We start from the raw sequence: 20,965 nt of genomic DNA on the forward strand, positions 1-20,965 counted from the left end.
TGTAGAGAACTATGGAGGTCGAAGTGAAAAAGCAAATGGCCCTATATGGTCCAAGGCCAGATCACAGACTTTGGCCATTTTAGCCTTTTATTGAGAGAGAGAGACTGAAAGGGGGAGAGAGATGACATTGCAGAAAGGGTCACCGGTCGTATTGACTGAGCCACTGAGCCGTTGTGGCGCCCCCTAAGCAGAAATCATAGCGTTGTGACGTTAAAGACAGGGTTACCAGGGAAGCCCGGAGGAATTAAAAAATGATAAACAAAGAGGACGACACATGAGTGTTCAGACGGGTGTATTACATTTTCACAGAAACATTAACATTAAAGATTTAATATGGAATATAAAACACTTGAGGAATGGGCTATATTACACACCTGGTTTATTTATCAACCAGTTATTTAATTTGATTATTGAAGCTGTTTTGTCCAAAACAAGCAAATACATCTTTTGACAATTCATCTGGGATGGCAAGAGCCTGGAAGACAATCATGAAAACCTATAATAAAAACCCACAACTGTAGGTAACAAGTTTTGTGATGTTCCATCATATTTCTACCATTTCTAGCCCTCGCAGCCTCTCACACACAACCATTTACAGGTGATGTCAGTGAAGTGGTCAGTTTAAGGCCTTACTGGGATTGGACCCCAATGTTTGGTTTGTCCATTCTGGGCTACTGTAGAAACATGGAGCTGCTCGGTATGTCATGAAAACACAATGATTCTTATTTTGGTGATTATGCACTAAATATGTATTAATAATACATTCCCTTTCTGCTCAAAGATGCCCTTGAATGCTACACGCTGGCCCTCTAATTAACTTGTTTACCGTCTACACTTCCTCTTTATGTGGCTTCTTGTTTTTCCCTTGATCAAAACCACATAGTCACAAGATACGGTCGCATCATATTCACCTAAGACCCAAAATCTAAGACCAAGACGTACGGCACTATTTTATCCAAAGACACTCGGGCCGATTCACAGGAATGAGGACAACACAACAAAAACGTGCTGCGTGCAAACTGAGGCCCGGTTTATCCTGTTATTTAAGCAATAAGTTTGGGGTTATTCTTTAATCGTTTCATTGTCACAATATGCAAAAAAGACCATAACCAACATTGCATTGCTTTGCTGCCCTGCGAGTAGTTATCAGCTCCAAGCTCACTGTTTACGACGGCAACATATTGCTGGCACCATGCCAGAAAAAAAAAAGAGTCCCTCGTTATGATAACATATATTTCCTACTGAAGACACACGTCTTTAAAACGGCTCGCAATTACGTAGCTTTCATTTTCTGAAACGGCTGTAGTTTTGAAGGTAACTTTAAAAAAAAAATGTTTTGGACATTATAGACTTCCTATAATTTAATTTGCTTTTATTTATTATAATTTTGTATTTTTACATTATTTTCTTCACATATTTTTTATATTTAAGTTGAAAAATGTTATTCTATTTACTTGATTCTATTCATAACTTGTTGTATTTACGTTGTATACTCATCAATCTAGCTCTTATTTTATTTGTTTTACTACAATTCCTGTTATAGCTTTTATTGTCTCGCGTGCATTCGTTTCAAATAGTTAACTTGCTGAACTGTTTTTGTCTTTTCTGTAGTTTTCACGGTCCGCACCCATCCTGCCTCACACTTCAGCTCGCCGGTCATCTGTGAAGCATTTGAACTGCACTGACCTGTACGAAAGGTGCTATACAAATAAAGATTGACTGACAAAAAAACGGTGCATTTGTCGGTGACTATTCCAGCAGCAGATTCATCCACATATAGTGGCAGCAGGATGGTGCATGTCCAGCTTTGTTGTCCTTGTCCCTCGCTGTTATTTCAATGTCTGTGTAAGTACATTGAGAGAGATGGAAAAACAGAGTCAAATTCCTTGTTTTCACACACACACACCTGGCCAATGAAGCTGATTCTGCTTCTATTTAAACAAAGTGCAGTGTGAATGTTGATGGTAATGAAGGAACATGTCACCCAGTCACTAATTTCTTTGCGAATACACATACAGGCAAATTATTCTGTTGGATGAATAACTCCATATTTTAGTTATGTTTACTAATTATCAATAACTCTTTAAGCTTTATTAAACTTTGGTTTGCGTCCCAGTTCCTCCTGCCACAACAAATGACCTGCTGCCAACCAACTGCTGCTGATGTGGTGAAACTAAAGACAGGTCATCGGTTGATTATTGGGAACTAATGTGATTTGCGTTGAATGTTAGAATCATTTAAATGATATGTTATCGGTTGAAGCCCCTTTCTGACAAGTAAAGCATCCTCAAAAGAAAACAAGAATCCGGCACAGGCAAAGCATTTAGCTAATTATTAGCACAAACAGAATTTATTTGGCCATATTGAGACAGATTCACATGGATTCTGAAGGCGTTTGACTGGACTTTTTCACCTTCCTTCCACAAGTCACCGTAGAAAATACAGTAGACATATTTACAGATATTTTCTTGACGCCTTTTGACTTCAGAAATGACAGCGCCGCGTTGAGTAGCTTGTTTTTTTACAAACACATTATGGATATGCCAACACGACAAGCATGGAAGCAGCTACATTACGAACCCTTTCACGTCAAATGGCCCATCATTGACGGTGAAAAACGTGTCTTTAAAACAAAGTTCAGATCAGTTCAAATATGAACAGAGCCACGAGTTAGTATTTAACTTAAGGGGGTTAGAGTTTGATATTACAGTGCATCAAGCTACTGCAACTGTCTAAAGTCAGGCTGCCGCTTTAAGAACACAACATCGTATAAAAACTATTCCTGTACAGATCTGTGTTACTGTGACATTACGGATGTGGTTTAAGACGACTATTCCAATGTTTTCAACATGCAACACATCACATGTGAACATATTATTATACCGGTCACTGCAGGACGTCATTAACCGCTGTCGAATTCACGGGAAGCTCCAGCTTCTCACACTCTGTCAGCTTCAAGGTTAAGTGCTGGGCGATCTCGTTGGGATCCGTGTACAGAGCAGCAGGAACGTTCTGGAGGAGAAACAGATGCAGCACGTTTATTATAGGACGCCATACAATCTGGTGGTGAACACAGGTTTAATGTATATTTACTGGCATTAAACATAAAGACAGTTTTTCCTTAAATACTGTACATGATGACACAGAATGTTTACTAAGGGCAGGGTTTATGCAAATGTCTATAATCATGAGGTTTTTATTTGTATGTGCATTTTAATGGATATAACGATTTTATAAGTAAAATATTGGTTTGATGCAAATATTGGCGATGTATGGAGTCGCTGTTTATCAATCCTGGCATGAGAAGTGCCAAATATAATGTAATCAATTATACCTTTACAAAGATAAGAACTCTTCACCTTTTATGTTGGTAAACAAACTGGGCGAAACATTAGAAACACCTCTCGATATAATTCAGTCCCTTTAAACGGTTACATCAATAATAAACATGAACTTAAAACTTCAACACTGAACGTTGTTCTCTTTAGCTTGAACGTATTGCTGAGCTGGATTGCATTAATCCAACTTTATAACTTTTGTACCTTAAAAACTGATCTCAGCATTATTTACCTGTTTCAATAATTACGTCTATTTATTGATTAATTTTATTATTTTTTTCTCGCTTTGTTTTAATACCTGTGTTGTTGATTTATTTTTATAAAACAATTTGCTGCATAATTTCATACGAATAAGAAGGTAAAGTCATAATCAGACTAAAATACTGTAAACCATTAACCTGTAAAGAAAGGACAGGTGGCAAATGTGCGAATGTGTAAATTAATAGTCTTATAATATCACTGCCCATTAGCTGCGTGTGTATTATATTAAATTAATGTGGTGCTTAGATGTCATTTATGACAACATTTAAGCCTTATTCTTAAAGTTTATATTCTCTGCTCATATATTAATATCATTTATTGATTTATGAGCCTCGTCTTCTTCAGTGGGCAGTGATAATGCAAGTCCATTCACAGTTAGTGATTTATTACTAGCTGACATTTCTGCATTTGTCAGTTTAAACTGTGTTGCTTTTAATCTGTTTATGTGTTAACATTCACGTTATTGTTTTACATGATAGTTTGCTGTTCGTTTGTAAAATATGCCGCCCTGCTAAAAGTAGACTAATCCATGGTTATGATTGGTCAAATGCTGTAAACTCCACCCCTTTTACGTGAACACACTCACAGCCAGAATGAGAAACTAGTTGATAAGCAGCTTCGTAGGACCAGTAGGACCAGTAGGACCATTTAGCAGGATCAGTTGTGAGGGTGAGTTAAAGCAGACAAGCTAAAGATACTCTGGGTTTGATTTCCACGGATGAACCATGAGCAGAACCCTTCACTCACCTTCAAGTCTGCCACTTTGCTTTCCCTCGTGCTGAACTCTCGTAGCATGTAGTCCTTTCCAGCCTGGAAACAGAATTCATTACTCACGGGAGCTTCCACCACAGTCAGCGTGAACTACTTCAGCCACAATCAAATCCTCATGATAAAAACACACAGTGTACTTGCTGGTCTGGGCTGGTGGAAGCCAACTTACCTCATGAAACAGCCGTGTGTCATTTATTCTAATCATCACTCCGTCCACTCGTAGGAAGAAACGCAGCAGCAGGAAGAAGCTGGTGGGCATCACCCGCTGCATCATCAACAAGACACGTTACACAAAACTCAGCCTTGCTTACACACAGACCTCTTCAAGAAGTTACTAAATCCGCTCCTGCTTCTGATCAACACTGCACTCACAATTTTGACGCTGATCATGGAGACGCCGTGGTCGTGCAGCTCGTCCTCGAACAGCAGCACCTCGTCGAAGAACATGATCTGCTCACGAGCCTTGAGCTTCTCCATGTCGATCCGTTCCCCTGTCTTGGTCACCTTCAGGTTGAAATGAAACACAGGTCACACCTGACCCTCTTAGATCCAGAGACCTAGTCTGGTCTTTTTTCGGGGAGGGACAGAGGATTTTTAGGGGGAGGTATCAGGTCAATACTAGATACCATGTAGAAGTGGTAGAAAGCATCTGAAAGCTGGGAATCTGATTTCATTTAGTATGTGATGACCATCCCCATGCTCACTTGTGTCTCATAAGTTGTTGGGTTGATACCATTTATTACAAAGATTCAGTGCTAAATTAAATTCAGATTTAAAATGTATTTACCACTCAAGATTTGATTAAAGATGAAGAAAAAAGACACCTATCCCTTTTTGAGAATCACCATGCCAGTTTTCACTTTGCCAAAATAGTACCTACATTTGGAGGATTATTTAGCCTTCCCAAAAAGCTAGCATGCTAATGATTCCTTGTCATTCTAGTCTCTGGTTCGAATGCTATGATAGCTTTAAGTCTGAGCCTGTTAAAGCCTCTTAAAGACATGATGTTGGCCGGGATGGCAGAGGGTTAACAAAAGGTGCTCCAAGCCATGACTGGAAACCACCCACCTTCATCGGCACGCCTTCTCCTATAAGAGTGCCTCTGTAGTCTGTGGTGTACGTCCAGTCGTACGGTCTCACCACCTCTTTGGAGTGTTCAGAATCAGCTCTGCAAGGACATCAGAGAGACACGTTCACCAAGCAGGTCATATTCTTTGTGTCTGGGAACTACAGCTTTATACTCCTGTCATATATTTACACACATGTGGCTACTCTATTCACATCCTTGTTGTCTTTCATCATTTCATTTTTAACAATCGTTTTACATCATACATTTGAGATGCGATCACCATCGATTGCCACACAATGCATGCCGGTTAGATGACTTGATCCTGACATGTGATCACCTCACACGATCAGGACAACCGCAGTTTTGGAGCCAGCCAACAGCAGCTGCTCTCCACTGACTGCAAAACCTAGGGCATGATGGGAAACGCCTGGCTGTCTCCTGATCATTTCTTTTTTGTTTTTTGTGTAATTCAAATTGGTAACGCTAGATTGTAGGCTGTTAGTCTCATGTTGACCAATAAAGGTTTAATCTGCTAACAAACATATCTTGTTTGGTCGATTTTAATAATAAAGGATATTCACCACTTACCAAAAAAGTAATCACAACATGCTTAACGAGGCAGGTATAAAGACAACAAAGGATAGAATACACCAGATACACACACACACATGTACAAACAAATATGAATAAATCCACCTATGATCGCAGGTAGCCTACAGATGACATCTAACAGGATGGTATCTATTTATGTGACTTCCTGTAAATTCTTTAAAGGCTAACTTTATTGAAACAGAGGAACTAATACTGGCAACGAGGGCCACACGTTGGAGGACTGCTGATAGTTGGAATGAGTCTCAAAGCTCAGTCAAACAGATTCTAGTAAAGAAATTAAATTAAATTAAACCAGTGCACATAAATGAGGTAAACAGTTAACAGCTGGGACACTCTTCTTACCTGCTCTCCTGCCATTCCTGAGCACACGCCACCTTGACGGCGTCCTCCATGTTGTTGACTCTCTTAAGGGCGTCGATGGCGTTGAATTCGATGCCGTAGCCGTCCGTGTGTTGGATGCGCAGGACGTTGTCCCCAAACAGCATCTCTGGAAGGGAGGGCATGTTCATCTCCTCCGCTAACCTGGAAAGGCAAAGATCTGGCTACTGGTAACCCTTTGAAAAGATGCACCCATCCATCCTTCATTCATTCATTCATTCATTCATGTGACGATGCTTACAGTGAGTGGGCTCCGTTACTGCCTCAGTGTCAACAGATCAGAACAGATTCTTTGTCACTGTACTTTACTCAGTTGAATTACTGAGTTTACTTAGCTTAGCTTACTTAGTTTCTTTTAAGTGTCTGTTCATAGCTCTCTAGGTGTCTTCTCAAAATAGTTTTGTGTTTTTTGTAGAGCAGTGGATCATTTTATACACACCTACGACTAGGATCAAAATGATGTGCTTAGTTGAATGTACCTGAGCAGCGTAACCGGAGTAAAAGCTGAACCGACGAGGCAGAGTTTCAGAAGTAAAAGGCAGAAGACGGATGAATATCTGAGGAACATCTCACCGTTCAATGTCTTTGGATTTCATGATGTGGTTTCTAGCAGCAGTCACCTTCCATGGTCCAAAGGTGTAGTCCTGCTTACTGCTCTTGAAGCCATGCGACATCATGGTGGACAGAGAGGCCAACATCAACTACAAAAGAGATGGACAGCAGTTTCAACTGGTGGAAGGACACATTAAGCTGACCGAGTCGGACGGGGTTGAGCTCAAGACTTTGCACAGGCCTGTTCCTTCTCCACAAACTGGGAAAACCATTTCTGTATGGAGCCGGCTTCAGCCGACACAGAAAAAGGGCTTTCCCTGCAGAGTTTGCATTAACTGCCTGTTAACACTGAACATTCACATCAGCATGGTTTGGGTCGTCAAAAGCTCTACGGTGAAAACTAAAGGGTACAGAGATTATGCAATCAAGAGGCTCTGGAACGACCTGCCAGAGGAAATAAGGCCGTCTGAGTCATGTCATCTTTTAATTCTCTTCTAGAAACATTATTTTATCGGAAAGCATCTCCTGATTTTAGCTGCTTAGTATATTGTTTTTTTAATTTCTTGTTTAAAAAAACATGAATGGGAAGAATAAAATAAATCTCACCATTCATGTATTTTTCTTTCACCGTGGTATATTAATTTCTCTCCGTGGAGCACTTTGTACTTTGTTTTGAAAAGGGCTGCTTATAAATTAAGTTTTATTATTATTATTATAAAAAATGACTGGCAGTACAAATACAAATGAAAGTGATCCAGATCCAGATCTAGCTGACAAGCATGGTATGATATGACATTTTGAAAAAATATAAGAAACCATTATCAAGAGAAAAATAATTGGAAATTGCAACTATTTTATCCCAATAATCATCAAAATATACTCTTGAAATGGCACTAAAAATACTGGAATCACTTTCATTTAATTTTGAAAGAAACACACACACACACACAGTGTAGTTGTGCCCACCACATCTCCTTTTGTGCCTCGGCCGCTGAATGAATGAGCTAGCCGTTGGTGAATGGTTGTTGTGACATGTCTGCGTTACAAAGGAACATAATAATTTCATGCTTTCATTAATCATGTTAACATTAGCGGGTTCGCTCCGTTAAAAAACACCACACATTAACGTTAACCCCTTCCAAACTTTACAAAGAATGACTTCGGCTGCTAGTCTTTCTATCCATTTCAAACATACTGGATTAATGGACGCTTGCTTCGTTGTGTGGTTACAATAACTGAATGCAAGATAACTATCAAATGTCTTATATTATATGTATTATAAAGATATATTCTTCTAAGAAAGGCGTGAATTACGGTTGACAGTTCGTCTCGTACGATCCCAGCTCGGCTTTACTCGGCTCCGCTCGGCTCGGCTCGGACGGGATGCTGGTCGAACAATGAACACAGCCGTCCATCACCTCCCGAACCGTCCGCCATTACAACGCAGTGTTCAAACGGGCGATAAGAGAGAGAAAAACCATTACCTTGGTGTTGTTGTAGACTGGTAGCTGTCATGGAGGCTACGGGAGTGCGCCGCTACAAACTGTCCGGTTATGTTTTCTCCGCTCGCGCTTTGGTTCCGTTCTTTCTTCGCGTGTCCGTTTCCGGCTGCTACCATCTGCCCTCGGAGCCAACCCGCCCCCTGCTGGTACTGCACGCGCTTTGTCCTGATGTCCATTTTATTTCTGGTTTTACAAATTCACCATGCGTGCGGCGCAGGGACGTTTATTCAGCAGTTACCCTGGAAACATTTTAATTTGCGTGGGAATAATATTAGAGCAGGGTAAATCAAGTCCGTCGACCAATCAGAGGCCGTGTTTCATGCGTGATCTCAGAGGCCAAACACACATGCATTCATTCACTACTGTGTTATGTGCGATTTGAATAAATATCTGAGTATCATTTTCCATTTCTGCTTTCCTATTTATGAATTCATGTGACTGTAGTGAACATATTCTGATATATTAATTAGTCCTGATAAAAAAAACACAATTGTACATTCCAGTGGTGAAGTTAGGCATTATATGAAGAACATATAAAAGTAGACCAATGACCAAGAAAAATAAAAAAAGGAGGACATCTCAGAGGTCAAGGAGGACGTCATACGGGAACTTGCGTGAGACTTGCATTGTTTTGGCTATGGGCTGCTGTTTAGCTGTAAGCAATCGTTGCTATGTTGTAACATGGACATAACAGCTTCATGGATTTATTATGGACATGACGACTGCATTGCTCGATCATTTCTTTATGGATACAAAATCAAAACTACAAGGAAAACGTTTTTGTTTTCTGCGGTGACTGGGAGGGACGAGCGTGCGCTCGGCTATCTACTGCTAATGTCTACGGGGTGATTTGAGGTGAGTAACTCCATGCAAAAACACATATTTATGTCATTTCACCACACTATTTGAGCTAAACGAGCGCTGTAGTGTCTCATAAGGACCCAACCTGTGTTGCATAGGTCTTGGATTATTTTCTGAGGCCCAGAAAAGCAGATAAAACTTGCCCCTATGGGTTAGCATTGGAGCTATCCTGGAAGGCTGCCAGGCAGGTACAGATCTCGGGCTAGGCAACGTCAATTTTTGTTGTGTTTTTTGCTTCTAATAAATTGGGATGACCCTGGGGACAATGAAAATGGGGTCAAAAATGACCGGATTTCTCCTTTAATGACTATAACTGTGTTTGCATCACACATCATATTAAAAATATCTTTTACCAGCCAGAATATTTAGTGTTTAATGGAAATAAATACTTTTGTACTTCCTATCAAATATATTTCAGAGTTCTGTATTTTTTTATTTTAAAGATATTGAAAATACGTTCCCTGAAACTGTAGGTGTGATGATGTCACATGTATGCAAAGTGGGGGAGAGTGACAGAGTGGGAAGGGTCAGACTCGAGCCTGGGGGCCACTGCAGTAAGGAGACCAACTAAGTGACCGGCTCAAGAGTATATTTATATTGACAGTATATATTCCAATGTAAATTAAAAAAATATTGCTTTAAAAATGTTGTATCATCATTGAAACTCCATTCATGCAGTTGAAAATATAATGCAAAATACAATAAGGTAATGGCATTATTGGCAACTGTCGAACTGGAGGCTTCTGGAGGAAATAAAAAGGGAGTGAAAATGTTGAAAGATGCCTGTGGCCAGCTGGCGTTGAGGAAATGTTCCCTCTTCCCTGTAGGTGGTGTGAGCCGGCTGCATGCGCTCTCTGTTTCTAAACATATGGCAGATTATGGAGTCTTCACCTGCAGCTAACACAGCAAATACAGCAGCTATGATATCTATCTATATGTGCATACATATATTTGTTATCATACAATTACATTTTATATTAATATCTTGGAAAATCCAAATGCTAACTCTCCTTGATCCTTCATGATTGTTATTTCCACTGCGAGGACGGAGTGAAGAGGATACAGATGTACTATAATGCTTGAAACAGAATCAGACTTTATTGATCCCCAGTTACACTTTCTCTTACACATATGTATAAACATATAAGAAAAATAGAAATGAAGGACTATGCTAATTTGAATGTATGTATGATGAATACACAACATATTTGCATCAAACACATACAACACACAACCACAGTGAAACTAAGTGTATATAAAATGCTGAGAAGAAAATTCATTATAGGATTAGCCTGGGACTTCAACATGAACAAAGTAGTAAAAGTTTTTTCAGCATGCTTGATGTAGATACATGGAGTTAAGCCCCCTCCACCTTCCTCTCTGCCCTGGTGAGCCCATGGTGATGAGAATAAACACAAATGATCCCGCAAATAAAAAAAAATTTCTAAGGAATTTATGGTATAAGTAAAGTCAAATAAATAAAACTGCTGAATAAAACGTTTGAGTGACACAATTTTGTATATCTATATATTTAAAAAATGGCTGCTCACCTCACTGTCACCCCTTACAGAAGGTGCAAAATGGTTTGGTCTGCCCCTGCAGGAGGACTCCCACAAAAACGGTAACAACTGATTGGAGTTGAGTGACTGCTAATGCTGGAGCACTAATTGGTACCACGATAGTCATGTTTTTGCCCAAGAAAGGGAACTTTTCTTTTAAAAAAGAAAGAAAAGGAAGAGAAAATAGCAAGCTGAGGGAAAACAACCGATTTCTTTCAAAATAAAGGTGAGCGCAGCGGTTTAAGAATGTTTAAGCTAATTTCATCAGTTGTGTAGATTGAAGGCAGTCAGCAAGGAATCTAGCTTGGAGCATAATTGTATTGTATAAGATGAATGAATCAATATCATAAATGAATCAGCATTATCTATCGATCAAATAAATAAAATACTTGGCAAATCAATAAAGTACCTGCAAAGCTTATCATCATGAAACACATGGCCCTTATTTTCAGCTCCAGCCACAGAGAGCGGAGCAGCAGCAGGTCCCTCGTCATCTACCGGACGTGACTGACGATGTGAGACAAGGTGAGCTCACACGTGCAGGATCTGCTGCTTCAGAATGTGATGAAATGTCATGAAGTTGCTGCTTCACGACTCTGCGAGAGCTTTCTATTTGACACGACACTTCGACGGAGCTCTAGTCTTTGGGCGACACGCACCGAGGAGACGGAGAGAAAAATGTAGGTTTAACAAGAACATTCACCATTAACATCATTCTGTATTCATTAGTATTGCACAGTGACTCTAATTACCAAATGTTCTGATAAAATTAGACTCGTCATCTTTTCTGAATCTGTCTAAACATCTCCTGTAATCCAGAAAACACATAATCCAGCAGAGAGTACGTGTTGAAGTCTTATTATACCGTGTTTCTCAGAACAGAAAGTAAAAGCAGTCTGCTTCAACTCAACACATCGCTCTAAACTAACTGTGGTGTCTTTCTCATTTTAGCAGCTTCCCCTCATCAACTTCTCACAGAACCTCATCTGAATGTATGATTATTTGGTGTCTTTTTGTTTTGGAAGCCTCTCTCTGTCTCCTGTGCTGCAGTACCACTCTGCACCTGAGCTGTTGCTGAGGGGGCGCTGTTTCACAAAAAAAGTCTTATTAAAGAATGTTTAATGTGATATCTCGCAAATTCAGAGAAATCACATAAACGTAAGTATAGGGGACACCAGATTACTGCCTACCATGTACATGTATGAGATCTGAGTTGAACACTGAGCAATAATGAGAGCAACGGCCAATCGATTACAGCCTCCATCATGTCCACGATGCGTTACCGTGCTTGTGCTGTACTGTGCCGAAGCACACCTTCCAACCGTGCCAGGGCCGAGGAAGTTGACCTGTTTGAGCACAGTACGGAGCACACACACTAGTCAAGCAATCTGGACTTTGGTGGTCAAACGTGCACCATTATTGTATGTTAGACTATAGCAGGTTAAAAGGCTAATATAAATCATCACAGATTATTATTATTTGTTTAAATGTGACTATAACAATCACTTCAAATGATGTTATGTTTTAAAGTTGCGTGAGATACATGGATCAAGAGAGCAAGGGGCCCACAGAGACAGTTTCAGGGTGCTACACTCCTGACTTTAGTAGATTTGGACCCTGTTTAATGCAATTAACTCTGTCATCTCAAATGTTTTATGTCTTTAAAACACAGAATCAAAACCTGCAATCACTCTCAAATTGACTGACAGCTCCTAAACACACCATGAGACGACTAATGTAAATCATTAATTTTTTATCATGCTGTAAATGTTAACATCAGTAATGTTTGTAAACAGAACAGGCCTATCTTTTATTAAATTATGATCTGCATTCTCATATCTACAGCATGAAACAATATATTATGATCATTATTTTAGTAATTTATTGGGTCTGATGAAATCTCATCATCACCAAGATGTGTTGGTTCAGGAAAATACAGACAAATCTATTAAATTGTGATTTATAACAAATGAAAGAAAACACAGCTTGAACAACTAAACGTGGTGTTTTAGGGGAGTGCTCCACTTCACCCTCTCCTCATGAAACTTTAATCATCTCTGGATGCTGTGATGATTCAATTTGATAAAGATTTGTATTTTATCCCAATTATTAGAATTATATATATATATATATATATATATATATATATATATATATATATATATATATATATATATAAACATTTTGATGCTGCAGTGCAGGCACAGACTAAACTTAGAACAGAACACATTTTTTTTTCCGTATAACATGAAATTGTCTAGTTTATCTATTATTCAGATCCGGGGGAGCGATATTAGCCAAAATACACAGTGCGACGTGTCCTCGGTACCCGAGTGTGTGAGCAGGAGAATCACATGCAGGTCCCCTCAAAGAGGGAGCGTGGACGGTGATCCGAATCGGTCCGCTGCACTGTGGACCATGTGTGCACGCATCCTCCTTCCCTCTCATTCAGCTGTTTTAAAACAACACCTCCCCACCCCCCCCCCCCTCCCTCCCCCACCTTCCCAAATCCTGCTCCCGCTCCGAGTGCAGTCATTTCTAGTGCAGAGAAATGTCCCTGGTGACACTGAGGGATGACGCAGGCTCTCTCTTCCTTTCTCTGTTTCACTACCCCCCACCAACACCATCTTTTCCCTCTTTTGACTTGCTCTCCCCTTCTTTCTTTTTTTTTTTTTTTTTTTTTTGCTCTGGCACTCCCCCTTTCTCCATTTCCTCTCCCTGTCTCCCTCTCCCCCACTCCTCCTGCCGCCCCCCCCTCTCTCTCTCCCCCCTCCTTCTCGCTTTCTCTCCCTCTCTCTCTCTCTTTCTACTCTGGCACTGCAGTGCTGATTGTGATTGCACACACACACACACACACATACGCTCACGCAAGCACACACACACACACACACACACACACACAGACAGACACACGCGCGCACACAGGAGCGTAGCTGAGAAGCAAGGACTGCAGCAGCATGCACCAACCGCGGCTGAGCTGTTCGGGGACACGAGGAAGGGGAAGTGAGGAGAGAAAATAGCGTGCTATCTCACACCAGCCTACGTGTGCATCTTTGCAGCGGTGGGAACGTTGCGTTTCAAGAGCGGATAGCTTATGTTATCTGGCCTCCTCTGCACTGCCTCTGCATCCCATTCACCCTGCTCCTCCCACTCCAACTCTTCCTCCTCCTCCTGTCTACAGCATCATTAGACCGGACTACAGATTGACCGGGACTGGCGAGTGCTGGATGGTCAGGTTTGCCCCGGCTGAAAGATCCTTCTGTGGCTATGCTACAGCTACACCTTCGCTGATGGTTGGATTCTAATCGACGTTCGGAGCTCGAAGATAACCCACAGCCTGAAAGGGATCTTGGATGTGTGTGTCATTCTTTACCAGTGTTGTCATTGGCGCATTTGCTCCATTTCGCTGGTTGTTTTTGCCTTCTCTGAGACTGGCTAGCAGGCACTGCAGCATCAGGACCGCAAGACCCACGAAGCAGTAGGGCATGAGGACCCAGGGGCAACCCAAAGGAAGGGCTTGAGTGCTTCCATTGCTACCACTGCTGCTGAGGTGCTTATCTTGATTTTTTTTTTCCCCCATAAAAAGGGTGTCTGGTGGGGGTTGGGGTGGGTGGTGACAGCACAGGTACCCAGGCCCCTGCAGAGCGGAGCAGAGCAGAGCGGCGGCTCTTGCGTAGAGGAGGCAGGCAGGACGTCCTGTGGGAAAGGGGGGAAGAAGGGCTGGCTCGAGCGTTGGGCTCCTGATGGTGGCTATTTTTGTCTCCCCTAGCTGAGTGATTGGGACAGCGGGTGGAAGAGAAGATGCTTATGGCCCGAGACACGGCGCGGGACGAGGCTCAAAAGCTACACAGGAAGTGGCTGAAGCACCAGGCCTTTATGGCGGAACTGGCCCGCAATAAAGAATGGCTTGCCAAGATAGAACAGGTGAGTGGAGGTGACCAGGGCATGAAGATGGAGGTGGGGGGAGGTCAGATAGGCTGAGCAGGTGAGTCGCCACAGAGAGGACATGACTGAGTGACAGTGGGTGTGGTGGTGGTGTCAAAATGGAAAAGGTGAGAGTGCTTTCATGTCATCTCTCTGCATGGGGACATCCTGAATTACATTCTCAAGGTTATGCTGCGATGGTGGCCGTGTTGTGTTCCGGTTCACAGGTGGTGTGATCCCCGTGGTTCTGCACAGAGGTGAGACCACCTGGATTTCATTGCTCAGTTATGGAGGTTACAGTGAATCACATAGAGGACACTTATATATATTTGCAGCAGTGAAGGCCAAACACACAGAGCATGCAGATTCCTTTCATGCACAATCCACGTATAAACACACACATTGCTTTTTTTTTTTTTTTTTTTTTTTGGCCCCACATTCCCATCATGCCTTGCTACTCTGACAGAGCACCGTCCCATCCACACAGAATGTTCTCCATGCCCTCTGCCTTCTCAGTGAAGCTCAGGTGGGCTCTTGAGATGTAAATGAGTCAGTGAGACTCCATTCCTGCTAATGACACAGTGCATTTGGCCGGTTGAGTTCACAAATAAATCTCTGCTGTTATTCAGAAAGAATGTGATTATCAGCTCAGTCACAGCGAAGCTGCTGACGAAGAGGTGGAGAACACAAGATTAAAGTGGATTTACAAAATCTAGCGGTGCAAAGTTTGCATAAACCAATACGTTTGCTTGTAATCTAGAAATGTGCATTGTGTAAATATATGTATCGGTTATATTCAGGACAGTATGACATCCTTCAGCTTTTAGCTATGCACTGTATAATAGTTGATTCTGATTGATGAGATCTTGGAGGAGAGAAATGTGATTTGGTTCTTTTTTTTGCATTATATAAAAGACTGAAACCATGTGATGCTACAATTTTAAACACATTTGAATCATTGTTTTGCCATCAGCATATGAAGGCAGGTTAATGAACAGATTACTAATGTCCTATCAGAGGCCAAATGCTGCATCAGTGCACAGTGATTTACAGAGCGAAGTGTTCTCTGTCAGCAGTGTTTTCTTACTTAAACGTGAAATCCAGAAGCACACGCGTGTCTCCTGCACCAGAGAGTCGCTGTGACTAACATACACAGCAAGACACGCATTTAAAAGAAAAATGCTGAATAATGTGTTTTCAGTGTTGGTGGTTTGGCTTTGCTCAAATGTATTTACATCTCTGATAATATCCTGAGAGGTTTTGTTGACATTTCCAAGTGTTTTAATTATTCATTTTTTATTGAATACATTAAGAAATTCATTAGACCGTATAGATTTTTACACATTCATTTTTTGTAGTATGTACGGTGTTATTAAATATTTATACGATGGCAGTGTAACTAATTATAACCACGGCCTACGAAGACGAGTCCTACTACTGTATGTTACCTAATGAGGAAATCCTCATCACAAGGTTTATCATGGTGTCCCGTTGAGGCAGCAGACACCTCCACTCACTTCAGTCACGATGCAAAAGAGCTAACAGATAACTTGTGCATACCAATCAATGTGTGCAGATGGGGCTGTGCTTTTAAGTCAACGGCTCCTTATTTATTTTGTCTTTGCTATAGACAGTTGCCAAGTTTAGTCACTGTATCTATGCGGCAGTGTTCTCAACAATGTGGCTTAATAGTTCAGGATATTACATTTATTCCATTGGTGCCAGTTTAATGGGACATTACAGTCACCGGATGTTCAAATCTAATCCAAAACTCTCACTATGTGGTTATCCAGATCCATTTTTACACATAGTGTTTCTGTTTTGCTATAACTTATAGGCCTACGTTTGTTAATTTATGGATTAGTCAATTGAAACTGCAACTGTTTTGATAACCAATTAATCAAGCAAAATTCCAACCGTTCCATTCCAGCAGATCATTGAAAAAGTCAGAGGCAATTGTAACATACGATTACCACTGTTTTCTAACATTTATAGACCAAGCAATTTATGAAAATAATCCCCCAAAATAAGCAGCACATGAATCAATAATGCAAAGTGTTAGTTACCCATCCAGTTTGAAGACTGAGCGTCGCTGCGGCTGAGACAAAGATGTCCCGTATCTAAGACTCCTTCAAAATCAGCCCAGAAATACGGCCTTCTTTTCCTGATTCAGAGGAGCCAACTGATGGATCCTTCAAGGCCCAATTCATCCCAAGATTCATTGCGCGGCGGTGACGATTGGATTTTAATCAACACGGCGTGTACGAGCAGATCAGCAGTTGGAGATGCATCAGAATGAACTTTCTCAGCCTGAAATATATCATGAAATGCTCCATCATAATATAAAATACCAAGATTTAAATCTCTGGCTCCATTTTAATCAAATAACATTAGGTACCTCTTCTGTGCTCTTTGGTTGCTATAGGCGACGGGAGCGACAAAGGGTGGGGGTGGGAACAGTTGGTAACGCAAACAGTAAACCCTCTGTAGACCAGACTGTCTTACTGTGGAGTCCACTCGGCTTCGTAGCCCACGTAGACCACGGAGGACACGCCTCCGAAGGACGCGCCCACTGAACTGCTGGAGTGTGTTCAGTTTGAGGAAATATAAAAGGACAAGCTACATTTTAATAGGAATCACCCACTGCATTATGGGTAGCAACAGATGAAGTATAAAGAGAGATAGTCCACGAAGGGAGGGAAGTAGGGGAGGTGGACGGGTCAAACAAACACAGGACTTTCACCCAGCAGACTGCTGCTAGTGTCCCATGTCAAAATAAATGTAAAAGTCGACATTTCGCAACGTCAGTCGTTAGTAACGTAAATCTTCTGTGTTGATAGTCACGTGACTCGCTTGTCAGTCAGGTCTTCATCGACCACGCTCTTTTCCTAAACCTATCGAAGTGGTTTTGTTCCTGTGAGGTTTATTTTGAAAAGACACTATGCATGTAATGAGTGTTTTTTAATACGCTGTCACTGACACATGATGAAGTGACGTAGAGCGTCATAGTTTGAAGCTTTGGAGCTCTGACCATGTTGTGGTATTTGATGCGTTTGAATGAGAACGTGTTGTGAAAGCAGTTTGGGCCAACCAACCTTATCCTAAACCTAGCGAAGTGGTTTTCCTGTGAGGTTCATTTTGAAGAGAGTGCATATAAGGAGCGTGCTTCTTTGACCACGATGCCACCATGAATCCTCTAACCCATAACAAGTTTAATAAACAGGATGTACATTACATACATTTGAATATTTCTAATGTGCTGCCTTTAAGTGGAGAGGTCCTCTGACTAGAACGACGTCTCAGCTTGGAATGAAAATGGACTGTAACAGGATACTGCTTGACTTCTGAATCATCAGCGTGCTTGTATAACCTTTCGTGCCAAATACCAGATAAATCAACTGATTGACAGAAGATGGGTGTTACACGGAGGACGTTCCTGTGTATGTAGCTCCATTACAGAGACCCTCATGTCTAGGCATGGGGCGATATGAACATTTCACGATTATTCTGTAGGTATAATTAGATATTATACTGATAATCATAGAAAAAAAACATGCGTCATCTGATTTGCTGTTTTTTCTGTATGTTTTGCTGGCTCTTAAAATGGCAGTAAAACGTACTGGAACACATTTTGTCAAGAAACTGATGGTTATTGCATCACGGATAGAACACATCCTGTTTTTAGTGAAGATCATAAAGGACAAATAACATATAATGTATAGATAAAAAAATAGCAACATTGTGTGAGTTCCTGGCCTTTGCGATATTCATGGTTGTCCCAATAATGGAAATTCTCCGTGATCAACTACGATAAAACCCTATAGCGTGCCATCCCTATTCACATCTCCACAACCCTGCTAACAACACCTTCTCTGATGATGATGATGATGCTGCGTGCCGCCGGGATATGAGAACTCGGCGTCCTTTTGGAAGAGTCCCCTCCTCGGCCCATCACCTCTGTTCTCTCAGGCCTTACTCAGCACATGAAGACTGTGGGTGCTTCTCTGTTACAGTGACTCACAGCTGACCTTGTGCCAGACCTTAGTGTGGGCTCAGGGGTCAACACACAGACGAACTGTAGGCCAGTCTGGTTGGTGCCCGCAGATCAACGTCACACACTTACATATTCAAACATGCCTGTCTTTGTAGGGGCTGACTCACCATACATTCATTTAGGATGGATGTGAGTGCAATTTCCTGACAAAGAAAGATGATTACAATATGTCTATTAGGGGCATCTTCATATGTAGTTGCTGCCCCTTTAAAAATCAGTTCATTTCGATTTTTATTTAAATGGCCCCAAATCACAAATTAGCCTCAGATGGTTTTACAATGTGTGCAGCATCCTCCGTCCCGGGACGCTCCATCAGAAAACTCCCTAAAATACTCTTTTAACAGGGAAAACGGGAAGAAACCTCAGGGAGACTCTGAGGAGGATTCAGAAGTGAAGATGGCGCACAATGAACAACAAAAATTACATCGTAGTCAATCTGTGTGACAGAAATGATACTTGTAACGGAGCAGTAATAGCAGTAGTAACAGTAATGGCAAAAATATAATAGTCGTAAAATGATTACCACTAAAGGCACCAGCAGCAGTGGATATAATAGAATGATTACAACAATAAAGCCGGAATAGTAGCATAGTGAATGATAGAAATATGACATTCAAAATGTATGTATTCATACATACATTCAGCATAATTGTCAACGTATGTTCAGCTTCCATTATTCTATATTTTTCTCATTGTCAGTACATGATCAAATCTCAGTATATCAATGCATCTATCTGTCAACCATTTGCAGCCCAGTCGCCAGAATAAAGCCTTGGGAATATACGTTTCTGCAAACCATGGATACGTTGATATGGACACCTCATATCAACATTTTTATATCAACATTATAGTTTTTTAATCGCTTGGGTTGCTTTTGCCGTTTGAAAGCTGCATCATGTTTAGGTTTAGATTAAATTTAGTAAAAGATCATGTTTATGGGTGTTGATAAGTTTCAGTAAGTAGTTTCTTTTAGTTCCACACAGGACACAAACACCTCCTCCTGGGTGAGAGTCACGTCTGTGGCCCCGCCTCCTCGCTAGGCAGACTTATTTATGATATGTCAAATACAAATGTAATCCAGGAGAGAATATGTTCCCTCCAAACGTAATTGACTATGCCATTGTTTTATGGGGAGGTCATTTTTGGGAGACGTTTTTGAGTGATGGCTGAATCCCAGTTAGCTGCTTCAGTTTCAGCGTCCAAGTGGTGTTAGACTGTCACAGCTTACTGGGACACAACATCATCATTAATGTCATCAATGTTTTTCCTAATATGGCAGGTTATAATGTCTGCTGTGCTCGTGTGAGTATTCAGTAGGACGGTCTCTATGGTGTTGCCATGGTTACCTTAATGAAGACTTTGGCTACTACCAATTAATAGGATCAGTTTCATGTCATTTTTGTTCTTTTCATGATATTTGTTGGCAATATAAGAACTTGTTGCTTAAGCTACATAACAATGTTGTAGTTTCACAATTTACAACAATTCCCTCATCTATTTTCATCTCTTCTCTCATGACAGTAGTTGAAGGTCACATGTTTCATAATGTCAGGCATATTGATACTGAACAACAAGGTTCATAACCTAAACAGAATTTCTTTGCACCATCTAATATGTGATATCAAGAGGAATCAACAAATGACGACAGTATTTTATGCTGCATTGTATTGGCCACTAATATTTAAAGTAGCAGCGCTAATACATGGTTGCTAACGGCGCATGCTAGTTAGCAGCAGGACATTAGGCTGCTCTTATGTGTCAATTTATTGTTCGAAAAGCCAACATTGCCAATGACGATTTGTCATTATGAAGCAATCCAGTTTTAATCACTTATAACAAACTCTTTATTGTCCATGTGGCTGTTGTGTGTGATACGTTATGAACCCGGTTCATGAAGTGAAATAATGGACCAAACAATCAATCGAAGCTTTCTGCTTTCCTCAGTCCAATGACGTGGTAGCTAGCTAGTGAGGATGGGAGCATGTCTATGTTCCCTTGGATTAATAATAAAATAAAAATAAATAATTAATCTGTCTTTCATGCATTTTCACAGATGAAAAAAAGCCTAGAAAAAATATCCTACT

At 41.0% G+C, this 20,965-nt stretch overlaps 2 protein-coding genes across 4 annotated transcripts in view; one reads left to right on the forward strand and one right to left on the reverse strand.

Moving 5' to 3' along the window:
* Positions 1-174: 174 nt before the first annotated feature.
* tiprl (TIP41, TOR signaling pathway regulator-like) lies at positions 175-8,563 on the reverse strand. Of its 2 annotated transcripts, none has more exons than XM_084028321.1 (8): positions 7,003-7,130; positions 6,394-6,573; positions 5,439-5,538; positions 4,743-4,874; positions 4,540-4,635; positions 4,347-4,409; positions 2,884-3,012; positions 175-1,841 (listed from the first exon to the last, which is right to left on the reverse strand). In XM_084028321.1, exons 1-7 carry the CDS (start codon positions 7,125-7,127, stop codon positions 2,887-2,889), a joined length of 822 nt encoding a protein of 273 aa, XP_083884447.1. In that variant the 5' UTR covers positions 7,128-7,130; the 3' UTR covers positions 175-1,841; positions 2,884-2,886. The 2 variants fall into 2 exon arrangements, with proteins under 2 accessions (XP_083884447.1, XP_083884448.1); XM_084028322.1 differs by lacking the exon at positions 175-1,841 and adding an exon at positions 8,466-8,563 and having other exon boundaries at positions 2,323-3,012.
* A 5,177-nt stretch (positions 8,564-13,740) lies between these two features.
* The window catches only part of sptbn4a (spectrin, beta, non-erythrocytic 4a), a 28,064-nt gene continuing 20,839 nt past the window's right edge, over positions 13,741-20,965 (forward strand). Inside the window, exons 1-2 of one of the 2 annotated variants that reach the window (XM_084029875.1) lie at positions 13,741-14,453; positions 14,673-14,827. In XM_084029875.1, coding sequence (XP_083886001.1) covers positions 14,705-14,827 — 123 coding nt within the window. In that variant the 5' untranslated portion in view covers positions 13,741-14,453; positions 14,673-14,704. Of the gene's footprint in view, positions 14,828-20,965 lie in introns of both variants that reach the window. The other variant, XM_084029874.1, reaches the window with a different exon arrangement.

The sequence above is a fragment of the Eutrigla gurnardus genome (assembly GCF_963514095.1).
Source record: "Eutrigla gurnardus genome assembly, chromosome: 15".
NCBI lineage: Eukaryota > Metazoa > Chordata > Actinopteri > Perciformes > Triglidae > Eutrigla > Eutrigla gurnardus.

What these genes read in the sequence shown, in the direction of transcription:
- tiprl (XM_084028321.1), bottom strand. Translation starts at nt 7,127, where the DNA reads ATGTTGGCCTCTCTGTCCACCATGATGTCGCATGGCTTCAAGAGCAGT. An exon ending in AAATCCAAAGACATTGAACG is followed by an intron (nt 6,574 to 7,002) that starts GTGAGATGTTCC and finishes TTGCCTTTCCAG; the next exon opens with GTTAGCGGAGGAGATGAACA. An exon ending in GCAAAGTGGCAGACTTGAAG is followed by an intron (nt 3,013 to 4,346) that starts GTGAGTGAAGGG and finishes TTTCTCCTCCAG; the next exon opens with AACGTTCCTGCTGCTCTGTA.